A 23583-nucleotide genomic window follows, 5' to 3' on the forward strand; every position below is an offset into this window, starting at 1 on the left:
ATATTTACATTCAGTTCAAAACAGAGGGCTACTCTTCACGTTACAGAGAACCGGTCTTTGTGAACATTATCGTGCACCGGGAACTGTAGAAAATGTGCTTATTAGTTGCAAGAAGAGAACTGTCATGATGGAAGAAATTAAAAGATTAAGGCTAACAGCGGCAGGATCATGGGCATGCCGGGCTGTTCAGTTTTAAACAGGGTTTATTGTAGGGGTTAATTAACTCCAGAAGATGGCGGTAGTACGACACTGAGGGCAGCAGCTGTCGTTAAAGCTCAAAGACGCGCAGCAAAATTCAGGAACGGCAACTCCAGCCCGCAGTTTGCCGCGAGCTCTGCGTTTCTCAAGTTTCACTTCAGCGCGTGCTCTGCCCCGTCTGCTTTGTGTTGTCAGGCAGAAAGGGAGACACAGCAAGCAGGCAGGGTGGCGCGTGTCCTGATCTACGGGCACCCCATCAGCGACCACAACTAAACAGCAGCTAGTCATTTTGTCGTGTCTTCTTCAGCATCTTTGTGTTCTTTATCGTTTTGTTCTGTTTTGCTACCATGTCGGTGGGAGTGGAGTCTGGATTCTCGAGCGAGGAGGTCTTAAACAGCCGCTTCCCGCTTCATCGGGCATGCAGGGATGGAGATGTCGGTGCCTTGTGCTCCCTCCTTCAGTGCACCTCAAACCCGGCTGACCTGACGGTGGAGGACACCTTCTACGGCTGGACGCCCATACACTGGGGCGCTCATTTCGGAAAGGTAGCTCGCTAGCTGGTTGTTTGTCGGACCAGGTTTCTCCCACATAGCGTTTTGGTGGGAATGTGTAGGACGAGCGCCAGCGCTCTCCGACATGAGCCTCTTCTCGGCCATTTCCTGATGTTTGCCTTAACTGTTAGCGTTAGCTGATGATGAGACCGAACGCAGCCATCGCTCACTGGAGGCAGACAATGGGCTGGAAACGTGAAATAGATACGGCTTTATGGCGGACGGTTTTTTTTCTCTTTCACTAATTGTACCGGCCCGCATTACATCTTAGGTATGTTTCGTGTAAAAGCGAGGTTTGTGAGCAAAAAGCTGAATATTATCTTGAGCGGGGACAGTTTTAACATAAAGTTAATGGCCGAGAGGTGAGACGAGATGACAAAGAAGCTCAAACGTGACCAGAAAAATTAACGTTAGTTAGCTTAAACCAACGGTTTAAACATGGCGTTTCTGAGTCCGCCCAAGACAATTTACAAGCGTGTGATACATGAGCACAGAAGTAGGAATGACCAATAATTTCCAATTACCTCTTTACTCTCCTCTGACCTCTAAACCATTATATTCAAAACGTGCGTCTGATTTAAAGCAACTTCTCTACCACATTTCATCGTTAATGAGTCGTTTATAACGAGCTGTGAAGAGCTGCAACGATCTATCCGTTAGCCGTCAACCATCAAATTCATTGCCTGCTATTTTAAGAAGCGATTAGTTGCTCTGAGTATTTGTTTCTTTGTAAGATATAAAGGTCAAAGTTGTGTGATTGTATTTGGGTATTTTTTGGTTTCAGTAACGTTTCTCCTCTAATATTAAACGGAATATATTTGGGTTGTGGACAAAACAAATCATCTGAGGACGTTTTGTAGACCAAACAACTAATCAATCAATTGAGAAAATAATCAGTAGTTCAATGAAAATGAAAGTAATCTTGAGTTGCAGCCCTAAAGCTGTGCTCACCTCTCCTAAACTCACATGGGCTTGTGTTACACTTAGGGAAGGGCAGCCATAAAGATATAGTTTGCACAGGAATTGGACGCATGCCTGCAGACAGAGCACAACAGTATAGCATTTTTGCCTCTAACCAGCCACTGTACTACACTTGTCTATACCTGCCCAGTGTCTGCTGAAGAAAAGCAATGAATCACTGCACATATCTTTTAATCTAACCTCTATGTATTGCCCTTGTCTCGTCACAGTTGGAGTGTGTGATGCGTCTGGTTCAGGTGGGCTGTGGTGTGAATGCGGTGACCTCCAGGTTTGCACAGACGCCCACTCACATTGCTGCATTTGGGGGCCACCCTGAGTGCTTGTTATGGCTACTCCAAGCTGGTGCAGATATTAACAGACAGGTATGACATCAGGTGGACACTCGACACATGCGTGCGCACTGTACACCAGGACATGAAACACTCTGAAAATCACACAACTTGTTAAGTAAGTTTACAGTGATTGTCCTTGTTGACTTTTCCTGGAGAGATGTATTTAAATGTGATCTTTCGCAAAGTATAGTGATAATGCTACAAGGAAAACAGCACATTGCAAAGGGACTGTAGACTGTATATGACTGAACATTTAACAACAGATCTCTTTAAAGTTAATTAAAGATAAAGTGTGTGAGTATGCGTGAGTGGAAAGACTGGAGCAGTCTGAGAGGTTGAGCTCAGACTGATCCCATCAAGGAGGATCACTCTAAAATGGGGTCAAGACCCTTGCAGTGCTGTTGCTACTTACTAAATCAGACAGAGGACCAGACTTCCATTCAGATTATGTTTATCCGTTGCATTTTCTGGCACTGCATTTACTCTCAGACTGTAGTCGTCATGTCCTCTCCTCATTGTGTATTTTCATGCACTGGGGCTATATTTTATGCTTCGCTGCACAGCTGGGAAAGATCAGATTAGTAGGTCACAATGACATAACATGTTGTCGTCATCATGAAATGCATTCCTATAAGTTGTGTTTAAATTTGCTCAGCATATGTTGAAATAAACAACTGGAGGATATTCTCAGGATTAGCTCAGTATTTGAGCACAGCCCACATTACGTTGTGGCTAGAGACAGCCTTCGAGTGGTTTTCCTCCCCTCTCTCTCTCCCATCTGCATTCTTCCTAATGTGTAACTGTAAATGAGTGTGGGCGGTGGTGTAGTCTGGGTGAAAAGTTCAGGCTATGCCCTGCAGAGCTGCACCTCCTTTATCTTTCCGACAGTCTGTTTATTAACCTTGGAGTTGTAGAAGGAGGCAGGTAGAGAGGGTGTATTTGATTCAAAACTTAATCATATATTTAGTATATGAAATCTCTTGTGAACAATCATGCTATTCTGTGCGTAATTGCAGTCTTTTGTCATCACGCAGGACTATGTGGGCGAGACGCCCATCCACAAGGCTGCTCGTGCGGGCAGTCTGGAGTGTATCAACGCTCTCTTGATTCAGGGAGCGAAAGCTGAGTAAGTCCTGTGATCAGATCTGTGTCTGCATTTCTTTTCCTCAGTACTATCCAACGTCTCAGTTACACCTTTGCAAGGGATCATCACCAAACTGAAAGTGGAGCAGTGAATAGACTTAAGTGCGAGTTCCACAATTCAGGAACAGAAGAAAGAGGATTGGCAAATTAACTTTACCAGTCTTGAAACTAGAATAAAGAAATATGATTTTGTGAAATGCGTAAATATAAGAACTATTAAGTAATATTGGACATTGCATTTTTACCATGGCTGTCCTACACATACCCAGCTAGAAGAAAGCTGCTCTATTAAATGGCAATTTAACACTAAATCACTTTAAGTTGTTTATGTCTACTACATGTAAACAGTGCTGGGCATGCTTAAAATTTGTGCACAGCTTTCAAGAGCACATCAAACTGAGCACAGAAGCCGTCTTTTAAAGATCCATACAATAGAACATCACTTTGTGATCAATTCTGGTGACCAAAGAATTGCGTGAAACATACATTTTCCTCCAGCCACTATCAGTGAATGATTGTTGCACACGATTAAATGGCAAGTAATTGTAACTTCAGAGTTGATTTTTAGTTAGTTTGAAACTTTTTTGTTGCAGGACGCTAACGTTTACAAGACAAACTCTGTGATGTGTCTTTATTCCCTTTATCTTAAAACCATTTAACTCTGAGATGCGTTATTGTTAACTATTAATAGAGTTGGTGACGCTCCCTTGAAAATGTGACACACTATGTTAATCCTTGAAATTGTTGTTTTTCATTGCAACAATTCGCATTAAGTTGCCCTCTGTGTGTAATATCTTAACAAAGACCTGTTGCGTTCATAGAGAATTATTCATAAGCACCTTTCATTTACATTCTGCTGACACTTTCATATTGCCCTTGTAATTTGAGGAAAAGCTGCATTTCAATAAAAGTAGATAATTAACCCTGCACGGTGCCTTTTGATGTTAACTAACAGCTTTGTAAATCCACCACAATTATTCCACACACGAGGACAACTTAATGTAAAGGTTGATAAACTGTTCTTAGCCGAGTAGGCCATATTGCATGATGTTTGTTAAGTCTAGAGTGTGGTTTTCTTTGTTAACATTTGTTTTGGTTAGTGTCATACATACACAGCTTGACTAGGTGACCAAATGCACATTACCTCTTTTTCTGGAGCCCTTTTACTGTCAGTATGAAAAGGCTATATTTTTGTTGCATAAAATGAAAATGCATAGATCATATATATATTTGGCTGCATGCTTTACATTTTTAGGAGACTGCACAGGTACTGCAAATCAAGTTTTGATCTGAGATAATTTTGGCTGGTGTCATTTGTTGCAAAGGATGCAAAGAATGCTCTTGACATTGACAAGATGAAAATAGCATGAAATAGATAGTAAAATAATGAATTTTACATGATGAATGAAACCAGCCCAGACCACTGTGTTTCTTAGCTGTATTTTTGGAAGTACATAAATAGTATGTTGGAGGGCTTAGTCACACTTTTTTAATTGGCAGCTGCTTTTGTTTCGATGTATGGACGACATTCTGTTACTCTCGCTGCACCTAAACATGAACAAACGCCAAAGAGACACAACCCATCTTTCCTGTTTTTTAAGTTTAGATGTAAAACCTGTTGGGAGATAAAACAATTACACCTGACTGTGTTACTCTTTGTGTTTCGCTTTCCACACCTTTATTTCTCAAAGGTCATATAAACTAGTCTGCTCAGTGGATGTAGCACTTAATTTACCTACTGCCACATTCATATTTTATAAGTATGCAAACTTTACTTTTATCACAGTTATATAAATCAGTTTCTTTTGTTTGGCTGGAGCATTGTTTCTCAATTCTGGTCCTTGCCCCACTGGCCCCACTGCCCTGCATGTTTTAGATGTTTCCTGCTCCAACACACCTGATTCAAATGAGTGGCGTGTCATCAGGCCACTGCAGAGCTTGATGATGAGCTGATCATTTGAATCAGGTGTGGTGGAGGAGAGAAACATTAAAAACATGCAGGGCAGTGGGACCAGAGGACTGGAATTTAGAGACACTGGGCTAGAGTAACGAACGCACATAAATCAGCTTTTGAAGCAGAATATATTATATTATCTATGATGCTAACTATATCTAATGATATCTAACTGCTAAATGTTTAAGTGTATTTTAATTAAATTTACTAATTAGAATTATTTATTTGTTAGTTTTTCTTTTTCATCTTAACTGTTGTTTTACTTGCAGTTTCATTTTTTGCAACAAGCTCTAAGCCTTTCCCTCTGATACCATTGAAGTCCAGAGACCCAAAACAACCAGGGAGTTCATAGATGAAGAGTTTGTCGGTATATTTTGAATGTTTTTATCCTGTCATCAGAAACACTGGTCATGTGAGCTCAGCAAATGCTGGCATTGGAATAGGTTCATCAAATATACCAAAGTGAAACATTGGCTCTATATATGAGCCATGTGTTGCAATGAGGAGAGAATGCATTTTTATTTGACATCATTAAATTTAATAATTAGTTTTGCTGATTTGAGCCTCTAGTTGTTCCTGGTTTCATTGTCGTAATCATAATACCATAGTATATTTCATATTCTCTTCTTGGAGGGTTTCTTTTTCACCTCATGGCCCTCATGACATAAGATGCAAATGGAGACTAAAAGAATAGCAAATATAGTTCTATATCTATCTATTTTATGAAGGTAGTTGATCCCGACAGCTGAGACACAATGTTTTTTATGAATCAGACTGTAAACCAAGGTGATTTACCATAAATCCATAGTTGGTCCTTTCTTTTCCATGGTTTATGATACCCCTGGTTGAGTTGGCTGTTTCATCAAATTAAATCCATGCAGACATGTTTAAGAAATGCTTCATTTTTTGTTCAAGTCTTGTAATGTGCATTTGGTTATCAGCTAATGAGTAATGTTTATGATGAAAATGATATGTGATTTTTTTCCCCCTGCAGATCACAGATATTGCATTTAGTTTAGTTTATTATCAAGTTCTGTTTTGTTTTGTTTGTTTTTTTTACTTATGACCCAGAAATGTAGTGGGACACAACTGGGAGGGAAGCTAAGGCACACTAGGGGGGAATGAGGCTCATGACAAAATAACTTTACACTAACTTCAAAATTAAGTTGATGTCAGGTGTCTTTTACAATGATGTCAAAAAATTTCACTTACGTTTTCTTAATAATAATAAAAATAGGGGTCTAACTAAGTAAAAGGATTATCCAAAACTTTAAAATTGCCAAAGCCAAATAATCCTGATGAGTGCATTTGAGTCTGAAAATATACTGTATACACACATAAGGCACCGAATTGGACAGATGCGCTTTTCTATGCATAAAAATTAGTTAATATTTTATTGCGAATGCGACATACAATTTGTTGTGTGGCACAATAAAGCAAAAATGCTGAAGAGTATAATTTTATGAAAACTACCCATTACCATTCACATAGTAAATCATATAAAAATATAACTGCGGGTCTAATTACTATAATCTATTAGTATTAGCATAAGTGCAAAAGAAATGCAGGCAATCGATTATAAGCCTGGCTGTAAAATGACCTTTTCAGCTATATCCCATTTTGAATCACAGTAATACTATTTCAGCAAATAAACAATATATATATAATAAACCAGTATAGCAGCCATCAAACTTTATTTGAGTTTCAAGAATATTTGTCTCATTCCAGGTTCAAAACTGTCAGATTGTTTGAATGTCCTCTTCCACAGTAACATGAACGTATCAGTCGACCCCTACATACTCTCATTCTTCTTCTCAAAATCTCTGATAGGTGGTTTCATTCGCGTTTGAAGACAGCTTTAAGCTCTCCGTTGTCACACCTCTTAAGAAGTGCCTCCGCTTTGCCGTTCATAACAAACTGAGACAACAATGAACAGTCTACAGTAAAACCCGCTGCATTATAGTAATGGAAGCTGCAAATGCGCTGAGGCTCTTTTCAGCCAAGTCTCTCTCTGCTAGTAATGTGAGTCAAAAAGCATTCAGGCTGACACTGTGGTTGGCTCGACAGCACTCATAAATACATGTTAATGGAGTCTGTTTTGTCCAGTATTTCAGGCGATAAGCTTCAGTGAAGAATTCCCATTTAGAGTTCTAGATCTAATAAGGGGAGGTTAATAATTTTCTTAGAATAAAATCAGTGCCTTTAAATACTACAAGAAGGCTTGAAATATAACCTTCAGCGGTGATGCTCCCGTATTTATTGCTGTGTACAAACAGAACTTGTTGCATCACATTGATGCCATGGACACTAAAATTTTTGTTAGTAATATCTAAATCGTTGCCATCATCACGTTTTTTTCGCCCCTCTTGCTGGACGCCTCATTTGCCAACTGCTCACTTTGTTGAGTTTCTTTGCAAAGTTTCTTGAGTAAAATGCTCTTGACTTCTTATCAAACGCTTTGCTTCATCACCTTGTGACACCTCACATCTTCCGTTGCTCTTGGATACACCTCAAGATTGCAACTGGCCAGCTGACCCGTGCCTCCACAAGAGGAAATAATCAGTCAGGATTCATAAATGGTCTCGCTGTATGCACTTTGCAGCAGTGACTGTTCCTACACTTCTGTGCTCGGGTGGTGTCAGGCTTTTTGCTTGTTGAAGAAGAAAACAGATGTGAACAGTGAGGAGAAACTCTACTAAATGGAACCATCTCTGATTCATTAGGCGAAACTGCAGTTCAGAGAGCTCTCTCACCATCTGTCCCCACCACTGATTCAATGCACTCAGTTTGCCGAACGGCCACAGATGATCAGGGATCACCCAACAGCACCTGATGACTGATTGTGGGTTTGAGTCAGGGACCTGACACCACTCATCTGTTTGGATGATTTCATAGTCCAAAATATGTACTAAGGCTTTCAGTATCAGAGGCTTTTATACACTTCCATGAATCATTGGCTGTGCTGAACTTTATATGAGTTCAGCTGAAACTGCCAGTGGTATCACAGTTGGATACATTTTCCCTTTTCCTGTTGACCCAAACCACCAACCCTTCACATTGCTATCTGTATTTTATATTTACATATTCACACACAGGAATTTTTCCCTGCACATGCTTGCACTGCAGAGACCTGGTCCAGACGAAGGTATATAACTATTTGAAAGAGGGACGTGCGATGCTTATCTTTGTCCCATTACAAAGTGAGAAGAACTTTCCTTTGGGATACTTCTACATTGAATCGTTTTGGTTCAGTAAGACTGGAAGAGTCTTGTGAAGAAGACTTCTCCTTAATGAAGAGACTGGGCTCTTTTGCCCACTTCTTATTGTCTCTCCGTTTAAACCAAATATAACAAAATACTCACAGTGAAAAAACAATGTTCATGGTTCAAATGTTACATGAGACTTAACATGCTTTAAATATTAAATTCCATGTAATTCAATGAAGCTAAAAAGACCTTAACTTTACCCTGTCTGTTTTAAATAAAAGCCTGTAATCTCTAATAAAACCATCTGTTAAATCATTCGATGAAACACGAAACTATTTTGGAAAAAAAGGGTTGGGCACTTTCAAAAAAATACTTGGCATTGATGAACCATTTATTTATCGTCTGTCATGGGCTAACTTTAACGAATCAGATGAGTGAATCATGACACAGTAGGAGAGTGGAACTCTTTCTGAAGCCAGTTGGGAGAAGAGTGCAAACATCTTTTCCAGTGAAGCCTTCAGTACCGTTCTTTGTTCTTCTTTCAATGAAGTAATACTCTCCAGTTCTGACATAAGTGATGCTATAGCATCATCTACACTAACCTCTTTAGGAGCGACTGTTGTTTTCAAACGAACAGCCGCTTCTCTCGCTGTCGTCACACCTAAACTATGCCTGAAGCCTCCTCACACGACGCAGATGGATGTGATCTTGTGAATCCAGCTGCCTCACAGGGTAACTTAGTGTCCAACTCAAAATGTAATCTACAGGGGTTAAAACAATCAGATATTGTAAAAATGTTTTAAAAAATTGCATTTTCTAATTTCTATCACCCTAAAATCCAAGTTTTGTCATAAAAGGTAGGTTTTTATTATTTGTCATGAGCCTCAAAGTGTTAAGGAGCTCCATTAGCAAGCTAGCAGCAGGAAGGAAAGTGTTGCCAGTGATGAGAGTAGAGCAGTGACAGAGGCTTAGAGCAGCTGAGTGAGATGGGTTAGATTTGCATAGCATCATGTACTGAACTGTGTAATGCTAACAATCATCCTGTTGCAATGGTTATTCACTGTCATTTCACTGTACCAAATATTTTATCTCCTACACAGAAATGTTTCATTTTGTATGTCATAGTATTAACCTTATACAATATCATAGTCTGTTTTGACATCTAATCTTTGTCACCTTTTCCTTTATGAAAGTGACAATAAGTTACAAAAAAAAAGTTTTCTATACTGTTAACAGAAACAGAACCGTACGTCTTAATGTTTTGCAGCCATTGAATTGGAAATGACTTGGTTTTTTCAAGTAATCCTAGAAAGGGGGAGAATAGACACTGCTGAGTCTGCCCCGTTCCCTGGGATAGCCGCACTGTTGTGGCATTGAGTGTTCTCACTATCGCTTCCTATCTACACACTGGCAAACTGTTGAGGTATTTCTTGCGGTGATTGGTTTTAATGCTAGGTTTTTATGAATCAAAACTAAAGTTTTAGACCTGCATGCTTTGCTTATTATCCATGATTGTTCCTGTATCTAGTCTTTTGTTTTCATTTTATGATTTGTTTTTGATTATGTGAACTAACCATAGGAGCCCTTTATATGGACAGGTTTAATCACGTGAGTCCCATGTCAACATGTAGCATGATAATAGGCTGGAAGGTTAGACGATAGTTAGAGAAGATGCATATTGTGTGCTTAGGACGGAAAAGCAAAGCATACCAGGCATTTACAAAGAATTAACGCTTCCTTTTTAAATTTCCTCCTCAAACCTGGGTTAACCAGTGCACTCTGTTGTCCATTTTTTGGATCAGTGCTAACTGTAGATGTCAGGTCTCACTAAAGGAATACTCTTTTTAGGATAATGTAAAGGGATTATAGGGTCATTAAGTAGGTCATGCAATAATCCAGGGTGGAAGAAGGAAGACAAAATAATGGAAGTTAAATTAGTGAGTAAGGAAAAACAGTGAGTTTATCAGAAAAGAAATAATTCTATATGAGACTGTGTTTTTGTGAATCCATGAATGCTGTTGTAAAGCCACAGCCCCTGAAACCTTCCTGGATCCATTTTGGTCAAACCTTAAAATATGGCTGGGAGTTTCCTATGGTTGCTTTGTCAGTAAAAACGAAGATCTTTTACTCCATAGAATGACAGGTGGACTTTGCAGCCACTCACAGTATTGAGTTTTTTAAGTGGTGAAAAGCTGAGGAAGCCAAAGTTCAGGAGATGGAAGGTTTGTTGGGATTTGATCTGAGGTCAGCACACGTGACTCCAGAGACTGCTGGCTTAACTGCTGGACCTTCTCTGGATAACAACTACGACAAGTAATTTTGTAGCTTTTAAAATGGGACAGATTTACAGTAAATGTAGATGCCAGTATCTGATAATTGCTTAAAGGTTTTGATAATTTGTTGAAGTGTATTTTGCATGCAGTTATGTTTCAGTTCATTGGCTCCTCTCTAGTCTGCACTAATTGGCTCACTTTTTCTGTTCAGAAGGAAATTTTGTTTATTTATTATTATTATATAACTTTTAATTTAAGTAGTATAATTTGTGTTCCTTGGAGTGAGATCAAGCCATCTGCCTTACCTCAAACTGGTTTTTGATATAAATGTAATTTCTTGGAATAATCCTTTGGAAGCGTTAATTTTGAAGGGGACGGGTAATGTGCAACAAGTTAATGTGTGATTTTATCTACTTTTTGTTTTTTTCAATCTTAAATTCTTTATAAAATGTTTTACATGTGCACTAGCTTTTGAAATGTTTCCCTTTTTTTTTGCACAACTGTTTAGATAAAAAAGGCAGAGAGAGAAGAATTTCTAAACAAAATGAATGAATGACCAAACAGTAGCCATGTGCCTAAAATTCTGCCTCATTGTGTGGAAGTCAGTGTCACTTGGTTTCAATTTAGCAGTAAGTAAAGTAGTAGTAACGAGAGTAAATAAGCTAGAATAAAACCTAGTGTATGTGCAAGTATGCCACCTTGTTCACTAAAATTGGACATTACCCTCTGGCTTCTTACTATATATATATATATATATATATATATATATATATATATATATATATATATATATATATATATATATATATATATATATATATATATATATATATATATACACACACACACACACACACACACACACACACACACACAAAAAAACAGGCTGCAGATGGTGAAGTTTTGATTTTTCCTGTCACATGTTTAATAGTAAGTACAAATTTGGATGTGGCCCCAAGTCCCAGTTCTCTGACAAAGACGTGGCTGTTTGCTAGGGGAACTCATTTTGCAGTGCAATGACATTTAGACACAGAACAAGTGCAGTATTGTTTTGGAACTGGCCAATGAACGGAGAGTTCCCTTCATTAAGCCAAAAGGCCCCTATTGGTTAGAGGTAGACTGTCAGATACTTGTTCCTGCACGTTAATTTCACTTCAGCAGGAGGAAATTGATTGTTATATCTGCCACTTTATTTACTACATAACCACAGCAGCAACAGAAAGATAAGACTTAAATCTTAATTTACATAGTATTAATTGCGTTGATGAGAAGTGTTATCTGTCATGGTTTTATTTTTCGAGTGAAATTGCTTCCATACTCAGGTGCCATGTGCAAGTCTGAAAATAGAAAAGCTATGAGACACCACTGTTTGCTCATTCATTATTGCAATCAAAAAAGGTTATGTTATTCCTGCTGCAACTGGATATGATTAACACCTCTGAACGTAGTGCAGATTTTGATTAACGAATGGCTGTACAAACTCCTCTTGGAGCAGTACAGTTGTTTTTTTTCATTCTCCTGGTCCTCCTTCCCGAAACAAGACGAAGACCAGATGAAGATGTGTGGATTTCCATTGGTTGAAGGTTGCAATTTGTCCTTGTTTCATTCTCCCTCAAGACCACTGAATCTGCACTTTCCCTGAAGATACAACTCTGCTACATCCTGGCTTCCTTTGGATGATGAACTTCTGAGTCTTCTACTTGTCTTGACAATAATTCTTCAATCTACTATTTCCCCACTTCACACACACACACACACACACACACACACACACACACACACACACACACACACACACACACACACACACACACATACAGTGTACCACTGCAGGTTTTCTCTTTGCAGCTTAAATTTGTCACATGGCGACATCGTTGGCTACAGTTTGGATGCAGGCCTCGCGGAAATCCTTGAGCAGTATCACTGATGGACATGTGAGACGACGGCAGCCTTTCATTCTTTCCAAAATCCTACTTGATGTCGCGTTTGTCCTGAGGACAAGATGTAGCCCTTCACATCACCTGCAGAAATTCTCCTTTTGGATTAAGTGGATCATTTCATAGAAATATCTTAATTGTCATTTCAGGTTCTCATCTGAATAAACCAGTGCATACCTTCAGTTGTCCTAATCATGTCCTTTTGCAGCTTACGTGTTTCCTTAACTATTTGGAAACTGTCAGGATTTAAGTTCTATGGAAGATGAAAATGATCCAAAAGGATCAGTCGTCATCTCTTGAGGATGACGAAGAGGATGTGAGAGGCTAGAGCAGCACAGGCTATTTCTATACATCTGTGTGTCTGTCTGTGTGTGGGAATACTTGCTTAATGAGTCTATGTGTGTGCCTGTGTGTGAGCGCTTGGGTGTGTCTTGTTTTTGTTTGTTTTTTTGTTTGTGTGACTCAAAACGTACAGCGAGGGTCTCTAACACTACTTCTTCCCGTTGTGCAGTATGAGGAATGCCAGTGGGCTGACTGCTGCTGACCTGGCCCACGCCCAGGGATTCCAGGAGTGCGCTGAGATTCTCTCCAATGCCCAGAACTTCCAGCAAAACATGGCTCAGTCCCATAACGGGGCTTTTCTGAATGGCGTGACCCAGAATGGTGGCCACGCTCACCCCACTATCCAGGGACGCAGCATCTTGAATGGCGTGCACAACAGAAAGAGGTCGTTTGATGGCATGGAAGCGAACCCGGTGAAGAAGGCTAGACCTAACGGTAGGACGCTAAGCTGATCAGACCTGCTTTGAGTTATTTTTAGATATACCTTTTTCTTTCAGCTTGAAGGTCTAATATTAGCTTTGACTGCTGCACATGCAGTCATTCTAGACTAAATTCCTCAACAATAAACCAAATACACAGCATGTGTGTATGACCTCATGATAACGGTAGGCAGATATAAAATGTATGTGCATGCACCCTATATGTAAAAATCAAGTCTGTACTAATAACACTTCACACACTGTATTTTATTTTAGCATCAGACATTAACTTTAAGTGGTTTATTAAAACAAAGTATTCATTTAACTACAGTGTCAAGTTCAGAACTATATTTACCATAAGAGTGGATCACAAGAAACTTAAGAATGGGATATTTGGAGCTTAGACTTTAAATTGTGTAAAAATGTGTCTTTTTATTTCAGCCAATGGGGAAAAACTGCAGTGCAGTATTAAGTTCTGAAAGTAGATATGCCTTCAGAATAGACCCAGGAACAGCAAGAAATCTAGCTGGAGCCTTATATGATGGCCTATTGTTCCTGTTCCAAGTTTGAGGTTAAACAGTTCTTTTCAAATGCCATTCCCAGCTTTACTTTTGCTTGCATCTCTCTCTCAGGTTTGGGCATGCCACCAGAATTGCTGAACGGGAATGGGCCACGGGGTGGTGCTGGAGAGGTCCAGATGGAAAGCATGAACATGGAGTTGGCAGCGACTGTAACCTCAGGTGGGCCAGGACCCTTTGCATTTGGGCTGAATGGGTTTGCACCACCACAGGGGCCAGGGCCCATGGATCAGTGTGAGGACCAGGGGGAACAGGACAGGTCGAGCCCTGCAACTAAAGAGCTGGAGGTCATCACTGTGGCGTCAATGCAGACCCCCTGTCGTTGCACCAACTCTTATGCCTACCTGTAGAGGGCTGGTGTGCGTGTAGTGGCTAACGCTAATGTTCTCATTTGTGCAGTATATCTTTTTGGTATCATCTGGCTATGTTTTTGTTATTTTTGGCGTGATACATGCATAAAGGAATAGATCTGTTTTGATCTGGTGGTAAGCTACACTTGAAAGATGAATAGTAGTGTGTGTGCTGTCTTTTCTACTTTTCCATGTAACTGATTATACTCGAATGGAAAAAAGTATTGCAGTTTCTTTGTTATATAGTTATATTTAATGTTTCCGTCCAATTATACAGATAATCATTGTGTAATCCTGAATTTTTTATGTGTATGAGAAAAGGATGAGTTTTGTTTTGCACAATTATACAGCAACGTCCTAGATGACACAAATTGATTGACATTCCCTCGACACAGTGGGGCCACCACTGCAAATGCAGGTCATACTTGCTTATTGGAAAAATCTTGTCAAAAAGTCTTGGTCACGTCTAAAGTTAGTCTTAATTATTGCTTGTCAAATTGTGCATTGTTGCATAATAGGAAAATGGGCAGCTTCATTGGTCACCTGAAAATGTTACTATTGGCCTCATGCTGGGGACGTCAGTATATTTCAGTATGGAATGGGTAAAGCTGTTACATGCTTGTCCCAAAGAGGTTAGAGAAAGTGTGATATTCCTTTACAGTTTGATTAAGAGAGATGGATAAAAAAAAGTGACTAGTGCGCACATAACATATGCTATCTAAATGGTGATTGGATGGTTTTCTTGAGGCATACATTTTTCTCCCAGCTGAGTTTAATAAATCAAATATTTTCTGATTTTTAACAATGCTTGATGATGATATGTAAAAATGACTCTTTAATATACAGTAAGGAAATGGTTAAATGCTACCACACATTAGCTGATGCTATTTTGTATTCAACATTGCCCTTATGCCAAAGCATATCCCAATATGAATGTAGCTCCTAAAGTATAAACAACTAAACTGCAGCTTTTTCCTAGTTTGCAGATGTCATGTATGAAGACATAGTGGTCCATGGGCTTGGAATTTGGTTATTCTTGTTTTTTCCCTTGCGTTCATTTTGGCTGTGTGCTTATTTGATTCTCAAGCATGGTGAATGTTTACTGTATATGTTAGGGGTTTTTTTAGGCAAATAGCAGGGCTTGCACATCTGTATGTTATATAATAATACCCAGTCTGATTTTGAAGTTGGTAATTGGCCATTTTACATTATGATTAATCAGTTTTGCTTAAGAAAGTTTGCAAGAATTTGCAAAAAGCCTTATTTCTTGAGCTTTACTTGATAGTGGAACAATTACTCGATGTACATTATTTTCAACTTTTTTAGATAGTGGTATTGGAAATTCTTTCTTTTCTGTGTTTTGTAGTACTATTTCATGTTCCAGGTAGTTAATTTGTATTTTGCTTTAAATGCCAGAAGGTCCGAGTGTATAGTCATTCAACTTGGAGCGTGCAATGCTTAGTACTGAGCAGGTTTAGCTTTGTACTTGATTGTGTGAAATCATTAAATGTTGATAAATTTTCTAAATGTGGCTGTGGTGGACTTTTTGTTTCTTGATGTATTATCATGCATCTGTTAAGTCCTGCCCCTATGGCGTTTTTGTTTGCCTTTGAACTAAATTTGATTTCAGAATAATGCAAATGAAGGGTTATAAAGATACTTTTACTAGACTGAACTTCCCTCATTTAAATCACATCTGCATGTTATGTAGGGTTTTGGATTACGGCATGACATCACATCTGGAAGATTTAAGATTTGCTTGACATGATGCATTAGTTTAAATACTCCCATGGAGTCAGAAACTGGGTCAGTGTGTCATACGGCACTAACCATATGCCACAGCGACCACAGGTCAGTATGTGATCCATTTAAAACAAGGTCTCGGGTCACACTTGTGGGATTACACAAGGCTGTAGAATGTATTTTGCAATTTATTGATCCACTTTGTGAGTAGTGAGTGTGTTGAAATGCGGTCACGTTAAAGCTTCTAAACTTCTTTGTAGTTTGCCCGTCATCTCGAGCCCCCTTTTCAATAGTTGTGCAAAACAAAATCAATTCAGAGTTCTGCCTCTCTTGTTATATTTATGGTAGCAGGAATATTGTGACAAATGCATTATGTGTCTGCCCTTTCACTATTTGTCTCATTTCCAGTGGCAGGTGCGAGACACTGTGAGGGTTTGTCCTCAAACGGTCACGATCAACCACAGCTTCCATTTGGGTGTGACCCAGCGGCAGAAATTGGCCAACTCATCTACAGCGATTCACCTGAGAACAACGGCACTGCAGGCAGCCAGGTGGAGCACCTGAAGTCTGTGAAAGCAGAGCAGCTATATGACCATGCCTTCTTCAGCACCATGCTTCTTTACCATGGATCCTAAAGTAGAATGGATCGAGTTGACAGGCCGTCCTTTTTGCCTGAATCTCATATAAGCCTAAACAAGCATTAATTTGCCTTAAAGCCATTGAATGGTCCTGTTATTCAGTGAAATGATTATTTGTTGTTGGAAAGGGCAGGCCCATTGCTTTGGAATTGAAATTTGTAACTAATGAAGTTGATTAAGTTTTTGTGTTGTTCAAAAGAAAGCGATTGTTTAGCTTATTATTCAAGATTGATTAAGCTGTAAATAGCCTTATTCTGATATACACTAAAGCGTCTGTACTGAACCACTGCCAATACTTAAATTTTGTTTGTCTCAACGAGGTGGGGTGTTGCCTCCCTCTCGATGTTAATAATAAACAATGCAAGTACATACCATAGTACTCCATAATTTAAAAAAAAGAAAAAAGTTTTGCAAAAGTTAAAGTTGGTCATTCTTCTTTTGGACTGCTTCATGTAAATATAACTTGTGAAACAAATCTTTATCCTGGCAAAGATGCCATGTTAGCCAATAATAAATCATATTGTTGGCTCCATCTTTTTATTACAGAAAGTCAAAGCAGTTTTTGCATTTCTAAAGTATCCATGACCTAGTTTTATCCACAATACTGCTCTAAATGGAGCAGATGAGGCTACCCCACTCACATGTATGGGCACATGTACTGCCAACAGTCACCACACTCCATTGAGGTTTAAGGGCAGCTTGCATCCTTGGTGTTGCATTACCCTCGTCTTGTGGAGTGCATTAACTCCTACAGTTTCAGGGTTTTCCTGTCACTCCTGTCCTCTTAAGACTGACCACCACATTCCAGCATGGTCTTTAATCATGCTCTATTAGCCCTGATCTTTTTATTCCCTTCATCATGCCCCATCTTTCTGAGGTGGATGCCTTGCTGTTAACAAGTATGTGTTCTACTGGTTCCTGGTACTTAAATGTTCGCAAAGTCCAGTTGCCTGCTTCCTTATAATGTGAAGAGTCCTGTTCAAGTCCCTGTGCTATTCTTAGTGCGGTTGTTACTACCTTCTCGTTTCTATTTCCTCCTATTTCTTTTCATACCCACTTTAATTTGTATTGTGTATAGTCCTCTTCCTCTTATCCCCTGATCCTAGTGCCAACCATAGACATGCCAACAGTCATCTGTCACCAGGAGCGACCTTCATCATAACTACGATACACAAACAGCACGTCACTGTGACCACGCCCCGTGACGCATGACGATCTCAATAAGAAATGGGGGAGGTAAAACGTGCTGTTGAATAAAACAATATAGTACATACATGTATACTTTAGTATAGCATACTGGTTTTCGTAGTACATATTTTATTAACAGCACTGGGTACCAGTATTCATTTTCTAGACATGCCAGACATTTCTGTTTAACTTGGTACTCAAAATTATCCCCTGCTCTTTCTATGGTGTGGTATCGTCCTGTAAACCTAGCTGGGCTAACCAGAGAGTCAGGATTATCGAGAGAGCGACGGGCAAGCTGGAAGGGAGGTGTTGTGAAGGTGTCAAATAACCATTAAATACGATATAACATTTTCATAAAATAAGCTCCTATTCACGTATCAGTATTGTCAGTAGGCGTTCCACAAGTTAAACCATGTCCACCCCAGCTAGAAGGAGACTTATGAGAGATTTTAAACGGTGAGTTGATGATCTGAAATGATGCCGAAACCGATAATGTTTGCTAGTTAAGTTCGCTATGATTTGTCAAAAACAGCTAACATTAGCCTAGCTTTCGTTAGCTTGGCATAGATGGCCAGTATTTTTTTGATAGTGTTAAACTTATTGATTTGCCAATATCCACAGTAAAATACGAACATATACTGTGTAGTTTTTCGTCTTTTTACGAATTGGAACATTTTTTAAGTGCTTAAACGTCAATTCCGGAGAAACGCTTCGCCCTTAGCGAGAAGCTAACGGTGCTAGCTGGTATATGCTAACAGGTTAGTCGGCTTGGGTTGCTGTCACACTTTACGGCTGCTAGCCAACTCTTTAAACTAGCTAACATTTAAATGTCCGTGGCAAATGACCGTTTGACCATTTTATCCTTGGGCAAAACACATTTACTGACGTTACAACGTGTCCAACGGTAGTGCTCTATCAATTTAAGCCTGTCTTTTTGACATTAGTGTCAGTGTACGTTGCTATCCAACATTAACGTTAGCTCTGTTAACCATACGGTTCTTACAGAAATAAATTAGTTCATCAAAGTTTAGTTGGTGGTAGGCATTTAGAGATCAAACACCACAGAGTATTACCCAGAAATCCTAGACGAATACATGGGTTTGAACGTGAAAAGAACATCAAGTCATAGCGGAAGCCACAATGAGTTCGAGCCAGTAGTAAAGTCAGTATGAACTGTAGCGAACAGTTTTTCACCGCAAAGGGATTGTTGTTGTTGTTTTATTATTATGTGTTGTTTTTAACTCATTAGCAAGTTGCACCTCGTGCCAATCTGGGTAAAAAAATCCCTCGATATCCAAAATTTTATTAGCCTTGTAGGATCCTCAAACATGTTGTCAGCTCACTGTAAATTTCAGCAGGGCCGGATCCTCTGATTGCATCAAGCATCAGCATTTGTTTTAGTTGTTCTGATTGAATCCTGCAGGAATTTGGAGAGCTTTTTCCAGGCAAAGTAAACCATTGAAACCTTTCTCAACCAACAGTATTAGATACGTGTCCCTGTTTTTAAGAGATTAACATTTTCATTTTGGCCTCGGTTCCTATTTTGCTAGGGTCAAAAGGATAAAAAGATAAATATTGTACCACTATAGTGCTCTGAGGCTTAATTTCTGTTACTTTAATACCAATGAGAAATTGATTTTAGGGGTAAATTAATCATTTAAACAGGTCAAATACCGAAATTACTTACTCTGAAATTCCTCGATTTTCCTCAATAGTATCCCTGAATTCAAACTTAGATTGGACTTTAAGCTGCCACAATGCAAAACCTGCTTAGATTGCTAACTAGTTAGTAATGACATGCATGTTTATGCCAGCTGATAAAACTTGATACAGCATAATAGTAAGTAAGAACTTACAGTGCCCGTTGTTAACATGATTCATGGCACATGATTGATTTACAAAGACAGTTGCCTAGATGCTATCATGATATGTAGATATTTGTTCAAAGTAGAAGCCTGATTTACATCTTGCAAAAATGCTTAACATCACTAGGGGTAAAGGTGTAAATGGAACGTAACCTAGATAAAAATTTAATGTGGCAATTGACTCCGTTAACTCGAGCCAGAGCTCTGCTGTACCTGCCTCCAAATATTAAAATATTAACTGTGGCGAAGAGACCATGCAATGAGATTCACTTGACTCTATTGTTAGGTTGAACAAATCAAGCTTTTCTGTTAGTAGAGTATCAATGTAAAGATCCTTTCATAACATTCTGGTTTTGTTTATTTTGTCATGAAGGCTACAAGAGGACCCTCCAGCCGGTGTTAGTGGTGCCCCATCTGAAAACAACATCATGGTGTGGAATGCAGTCATATTTGGGTAAGATATTGATGCACAGCAATAATTTATATGGACACATATTTTCCCCATCTATAGATCTTGTAAATTTGCCTGTTACGTGTGAAATAAATAATGAAATACATTTTTTCTCTAACCTTACAGCCCTGAAGGAACTCCCTTTGAGGACGGTAAGTTTCTCACTGTGTTCGTCACTTCCTGTTTTGTGTAGTAAGGTATATTGTCACTGGATTGCATGTAAAACATCCCAACCCAAACAAACAACTTAGTAACTTTATCACACCCTTTATCTTCAGGTGATACTCCACTCAAAATCTCAAAAGAATATCATTAAAAACACCATGAAATTTAAATAATTTGAAACATATTGTTATGTCTTATGTTATTCAGTCAGTGTGGCAAATCTAGAAAGTATTTTAATAATAGTACCAATGTAAACATTTTTTATATTGCACCTTATACCTATAGCTCCACGTGCTTCATGCAAAAAAGACAATGAACATAAATACAAGGATAGAAAATTAATGTAATAATACAAATAAGATTAAAATAAGGATGAAAACCGAAGCATCAAAGGTCTCCAAACGTTCTTATTCCTTTAATACAATGGCAGGCAGTAATTTGAGAATTTACAGGCAAAAATGTATTTTGCCATGTGTGAACACTCTGAAGCAAACAAGCTTAACGGAGTCTCCCAATTTCCAGATGGGCACAGATTCACTGCTGGTCTTTATCAACCAAAATAAGCCTATTTCAGTCTGTGCCAGAAAGTCTTCCCACAGGTTAAACCTTACTGTGGGTATTATCTGTCAGCCACAACCCAAGGCTGCCCCTCAAAAAAAAACAAAAAAACACCCTGCTGTTGTGCTGTGGGGTTAAAACAAATTTACACCCAGGGACAAATAAATCACATGCACCAAGTACTTCACATAGAAAATATATCAAATAAACATAAAACATAGATAGAAAATGCGTTGAAATGGAGAGTTTTACTAAATATTTCTCAACAGCCGCCTTCCTGTAATAAAACCAAATTGTATTTTCTTTCCACTTGTTGAAGAGTATCCCTCATTATTTGTCCTGTGGTTGTTAAATCTGTGGTAGACAACTTTGCTTGTTGGTAGAGGCAGTTTGTTTAAGCACACTTATTCTGCCTTCAAACATTCCTCTCCACAAACACAGTTTAATGGCTTGTAAATCTTTTTTTGTGTTTGTCTTGTCTTTGTCCCAGGTACGTTTAAACTCATTGTAGAGTTCACAGAAGAATACCCCAACAAACCCCCCACAGTACGATTTGTGTCAAAGATGTTTCATCCAAATGGTAGGAATATTGGCTTCTCTTCTGGCATGTTATACTGTTGGTATCTGTGGGCAGAGTGTAACTGTGTTTGTATCCACAGTCTATGCAGATGGCAGTATATGTTTGGACATCCTACAGAATCGCTGGAGTCCCACTTACGATGTGTCCTCTATCCTTACATCTATCCAGGTGAGAGGTTTCAATACCACCAATAGAGTAAAATGTTATATATGTAGGCTTGCCCTATCTTACTTTTAACCCAAAGTGACCACATATTTAGTGTTTTTATTATATAAAACACTGAAGTCATTCAGTGTATATCAGAATTGTAATACATTTTTCTGTTCTTAGACAGAAATAGCAATACCTGTATAACATTGGACAAATTGGGCCTTTTCTTCTGGGAAAGGGAAAACGGCCAGTTAGATATGCAGACCTGTGTTCATGCAGTGTTTGCGAATACAGTGAGATTTAGAATTTGATGCTAAGGGGTAGGGCTTCACCTAACAAATATTTTCAATACAGGTTCTTTTGCTTGATTATTTTCATGAATGGATAAATTTTATTTGATTTTAACAAACGTATCTGAGGCTTGCCTGTGAATATTCTCATTCATCCAGGTCATTGTAAGTTTCAGGGCATTCAATCGTTCGCAACTGGACTTTGTCAGTTTGTCTTGGAAGACGTTTCGCCTCTCATCCGAGCAGGCTTCATCAGTTCATGCGCACCAGACTAGACAGGACAGCTCTAGTCAGAATAGATAGGACAGCCCTAGTCAGAATAGATAGGACAGCTCTAGTCAGACTAGAGCTGTCCTATCTAGTCTGGTGTGCATGAACTGATGAAGCCTGCTCGGATGAGAGGCGAAACGTCTTCCAAGACAAACTGACAAAGTCCAGTTGCGAACGATTGAATGCCCTGAAGCGTATCTGAGGCTCTGTTTAAATGGATGTACTGGAAACCAGACGGTAGGTGCTGTTCGGGTAATTTTGCTCGGAAACATTCTCACCCTCAGTATCAATCTGCTCCTCCTCAGTCCTTGCTTGATGAACCAAACCCCAACAGTCCAGCCAACAGTCAGGCAGCTCAGCTGTACCAGGAGAACAAGCGGGAGTACGAGAAGCGAGTGTCTGCCATCGTAGAACAAAGCTGGAGAGACAGTTGACCTGACAATACTGATGGCTGCTCTCTCCATTGTTAAGCTGTGTGTGCTGCAAGTTTTAGTGGAGTACCTCTTAATTTCTGGGCCCTCCCCCCCCATTTTTTTTTTAATTTTAAGCTTTTATGCACTTTACCTTCAACTTCCCTTCATAGATTTTTTTTCTGCCCGCCAAGAGGGATTTATTTTTATCTATCTATCTATCTCCCGTTTCCAGTCCATCAGGGGAAATTTGCTGAATCTTGCCTTGATGTTTTGTCAGTATGGACTTATGGGCCATTTCCCCCAAATTCTGGTGTGTTCTAACTTGCTGTAATAACTCACAGTGACTAATTACGTTAAATGTCTCGGGGGTTTGTATTAAGTCATGGGTCCTCTTCTGTTGTGTCCCTCATCTTTTGTCAGTTTGTCTGGGCTCCAGTGTGATCTCCCTCCCTTTCCTTGAGAGAATGAGCAGCCCTGAGTATCATGGACTACAACTAAATCAGACGTCTTTACACCAAGTCTTTTGCTGTGTTGTGAACTCTGTTACATGCATGACAGAAAGAGTGTATTCACGTTCCTGTTCAGTAATCATGTATATAAGAAACCCGCAACTGAATTTATGTACAGATTTTGCACTGGTTGCCCCCCATGTCATTTTTTCAGCACTTGTAAATAAAAAAAAGGCAAATTCATCCTTATGTGGGAAATTATTTATTGTAACCACAAATACTTTTTGACCTAAAACTTGCTTGTCTTACTTTGTCAGAAGCTAATACTTATGCTGTCTCACTTTTTGTGAATTTATTTCAAGAAGACTCAAAACATCAATCTGAGGCACTGCACGTGAGGTAAACCAAGGTTTTATATATAATAAGGTGATTATCCATTAACATGGGAGTAAAAGCCTCGCTGTATTGACATGAGAATAGGTGAAATCATTAAAGCTTAAAGTGATCATACACGCTGAGATTCTGTAAGGACAAAGATCTGCTGCTCGTGTTTTTGACC

At 39.1% G+C, this 23583-nt stretch overlaps 2 protein-coding genes across 2 annotated transcripts; both read left to right on the forward strand.

The window, feature by feature from the left end:
• The first annotated feature begins 287 nt into the window (after positions 1–287).
• Positions 288–17177, forward strand: ankrd10b (ankyrin repeat domain 10b). The gene is made up of 6 exons (XM_070975354.1): positions 288–743; positions 1940–2092; positions 3097–3188; positions 13087–13352; positions 13969–14076; positions 16416–17177. Exons 1-6 carry the CDS (start codon positions 546–548, stop codon positions 16640–16642), a joined length of 1044 nt encoding a protein of 347 aa, XP_070831455.1. The 5' UTR covers positions 288–545; the 3' UTR covers positions 16643–17177.
• Positions 17178–18107: 930 nt separating this feature from the next.
• ube2al (ubiquitin conjugating enzyme E2 A, like) lies at positions 18108–23286 on the forward strand. Its single transcript, XM_070975949.1, has 6 exons — positions 18108–18289; positions 20072–20152; positions 20276–20301; positions 21363–21452; positions 21532–21620; positions 22468–23286. The coding sequence occupies exons 1-6, from the start codon at positions 18246–18248 to the stop codon at positions 22594–22596; spliced, it is 459 nt and encodes a 152-aa protein (XP_070832050.1). The 5' UTR covers positions 18108–18245; the 3' UTR covers positions 22597–23286.
• The last annotated feature ends 297 nt before the right edge of the window (positions 23287–23583 follow it).

The sequence above is a fragment of the Chaetodon trifascialis genome, chromosome 12 (genome assembly GCF_039877785.1).
Source record: "Chaetodon trifascialis isolate fChaTrf1 chromosome 12, fChaTrf1.hap1, whole genome shotgun sequence".
NCBI classification, from domain to species: domain Eukaryota; kingdom Metazoa; phylum Chordata; class Actinopteri; order Chaetodontiformes; family Chaetodontidae; genus Chaetodon; species Chaetodon trifascialis.

Coding starts and splice junctions, on each gene's coding strand:
- ube2al (XM_070975949.1), top strand. CDS start 18,246: ATGTCCACCCCAGCTAGAAGGAGACTTATGAGAGATTTTAAACG. Junction 18,290..20,071: donor CTTATGAGAGATTTTAAACG/GTGAGTTGATGA, acceptor TTTGTCATGAAG/GCTACAAGAGGACCCTCCAG. Junction 20,153..20,275: donor TGGAATGCAGTCATATTTGG/GTAAGATATTGA, acceptor CTAACCTTACAG/CCCTGAAGGAACTCCCTTTG.
- ankrd10b (XM_070975354.1), top strand. CDS start 546: ATGTCGGTGGGAGTGGAGTCTGGATTCTCGAGCGAGGAGGTCTTAAAC. Junction 13,353..13,968: donor GAAGAAGGCTAGACCTAACG/GTAGGACGCTAA, acceptor TCTCTCTCTCAG/GTTTGGGCATGCCACCAGAA. Junction 14,077..16,415: donor GGCAGCGACTGTAACCTCAG/GTGGGCCAGGAC, acceptor TCTCATTTCCAG/TGGCAGGTGCGAGACACTGT.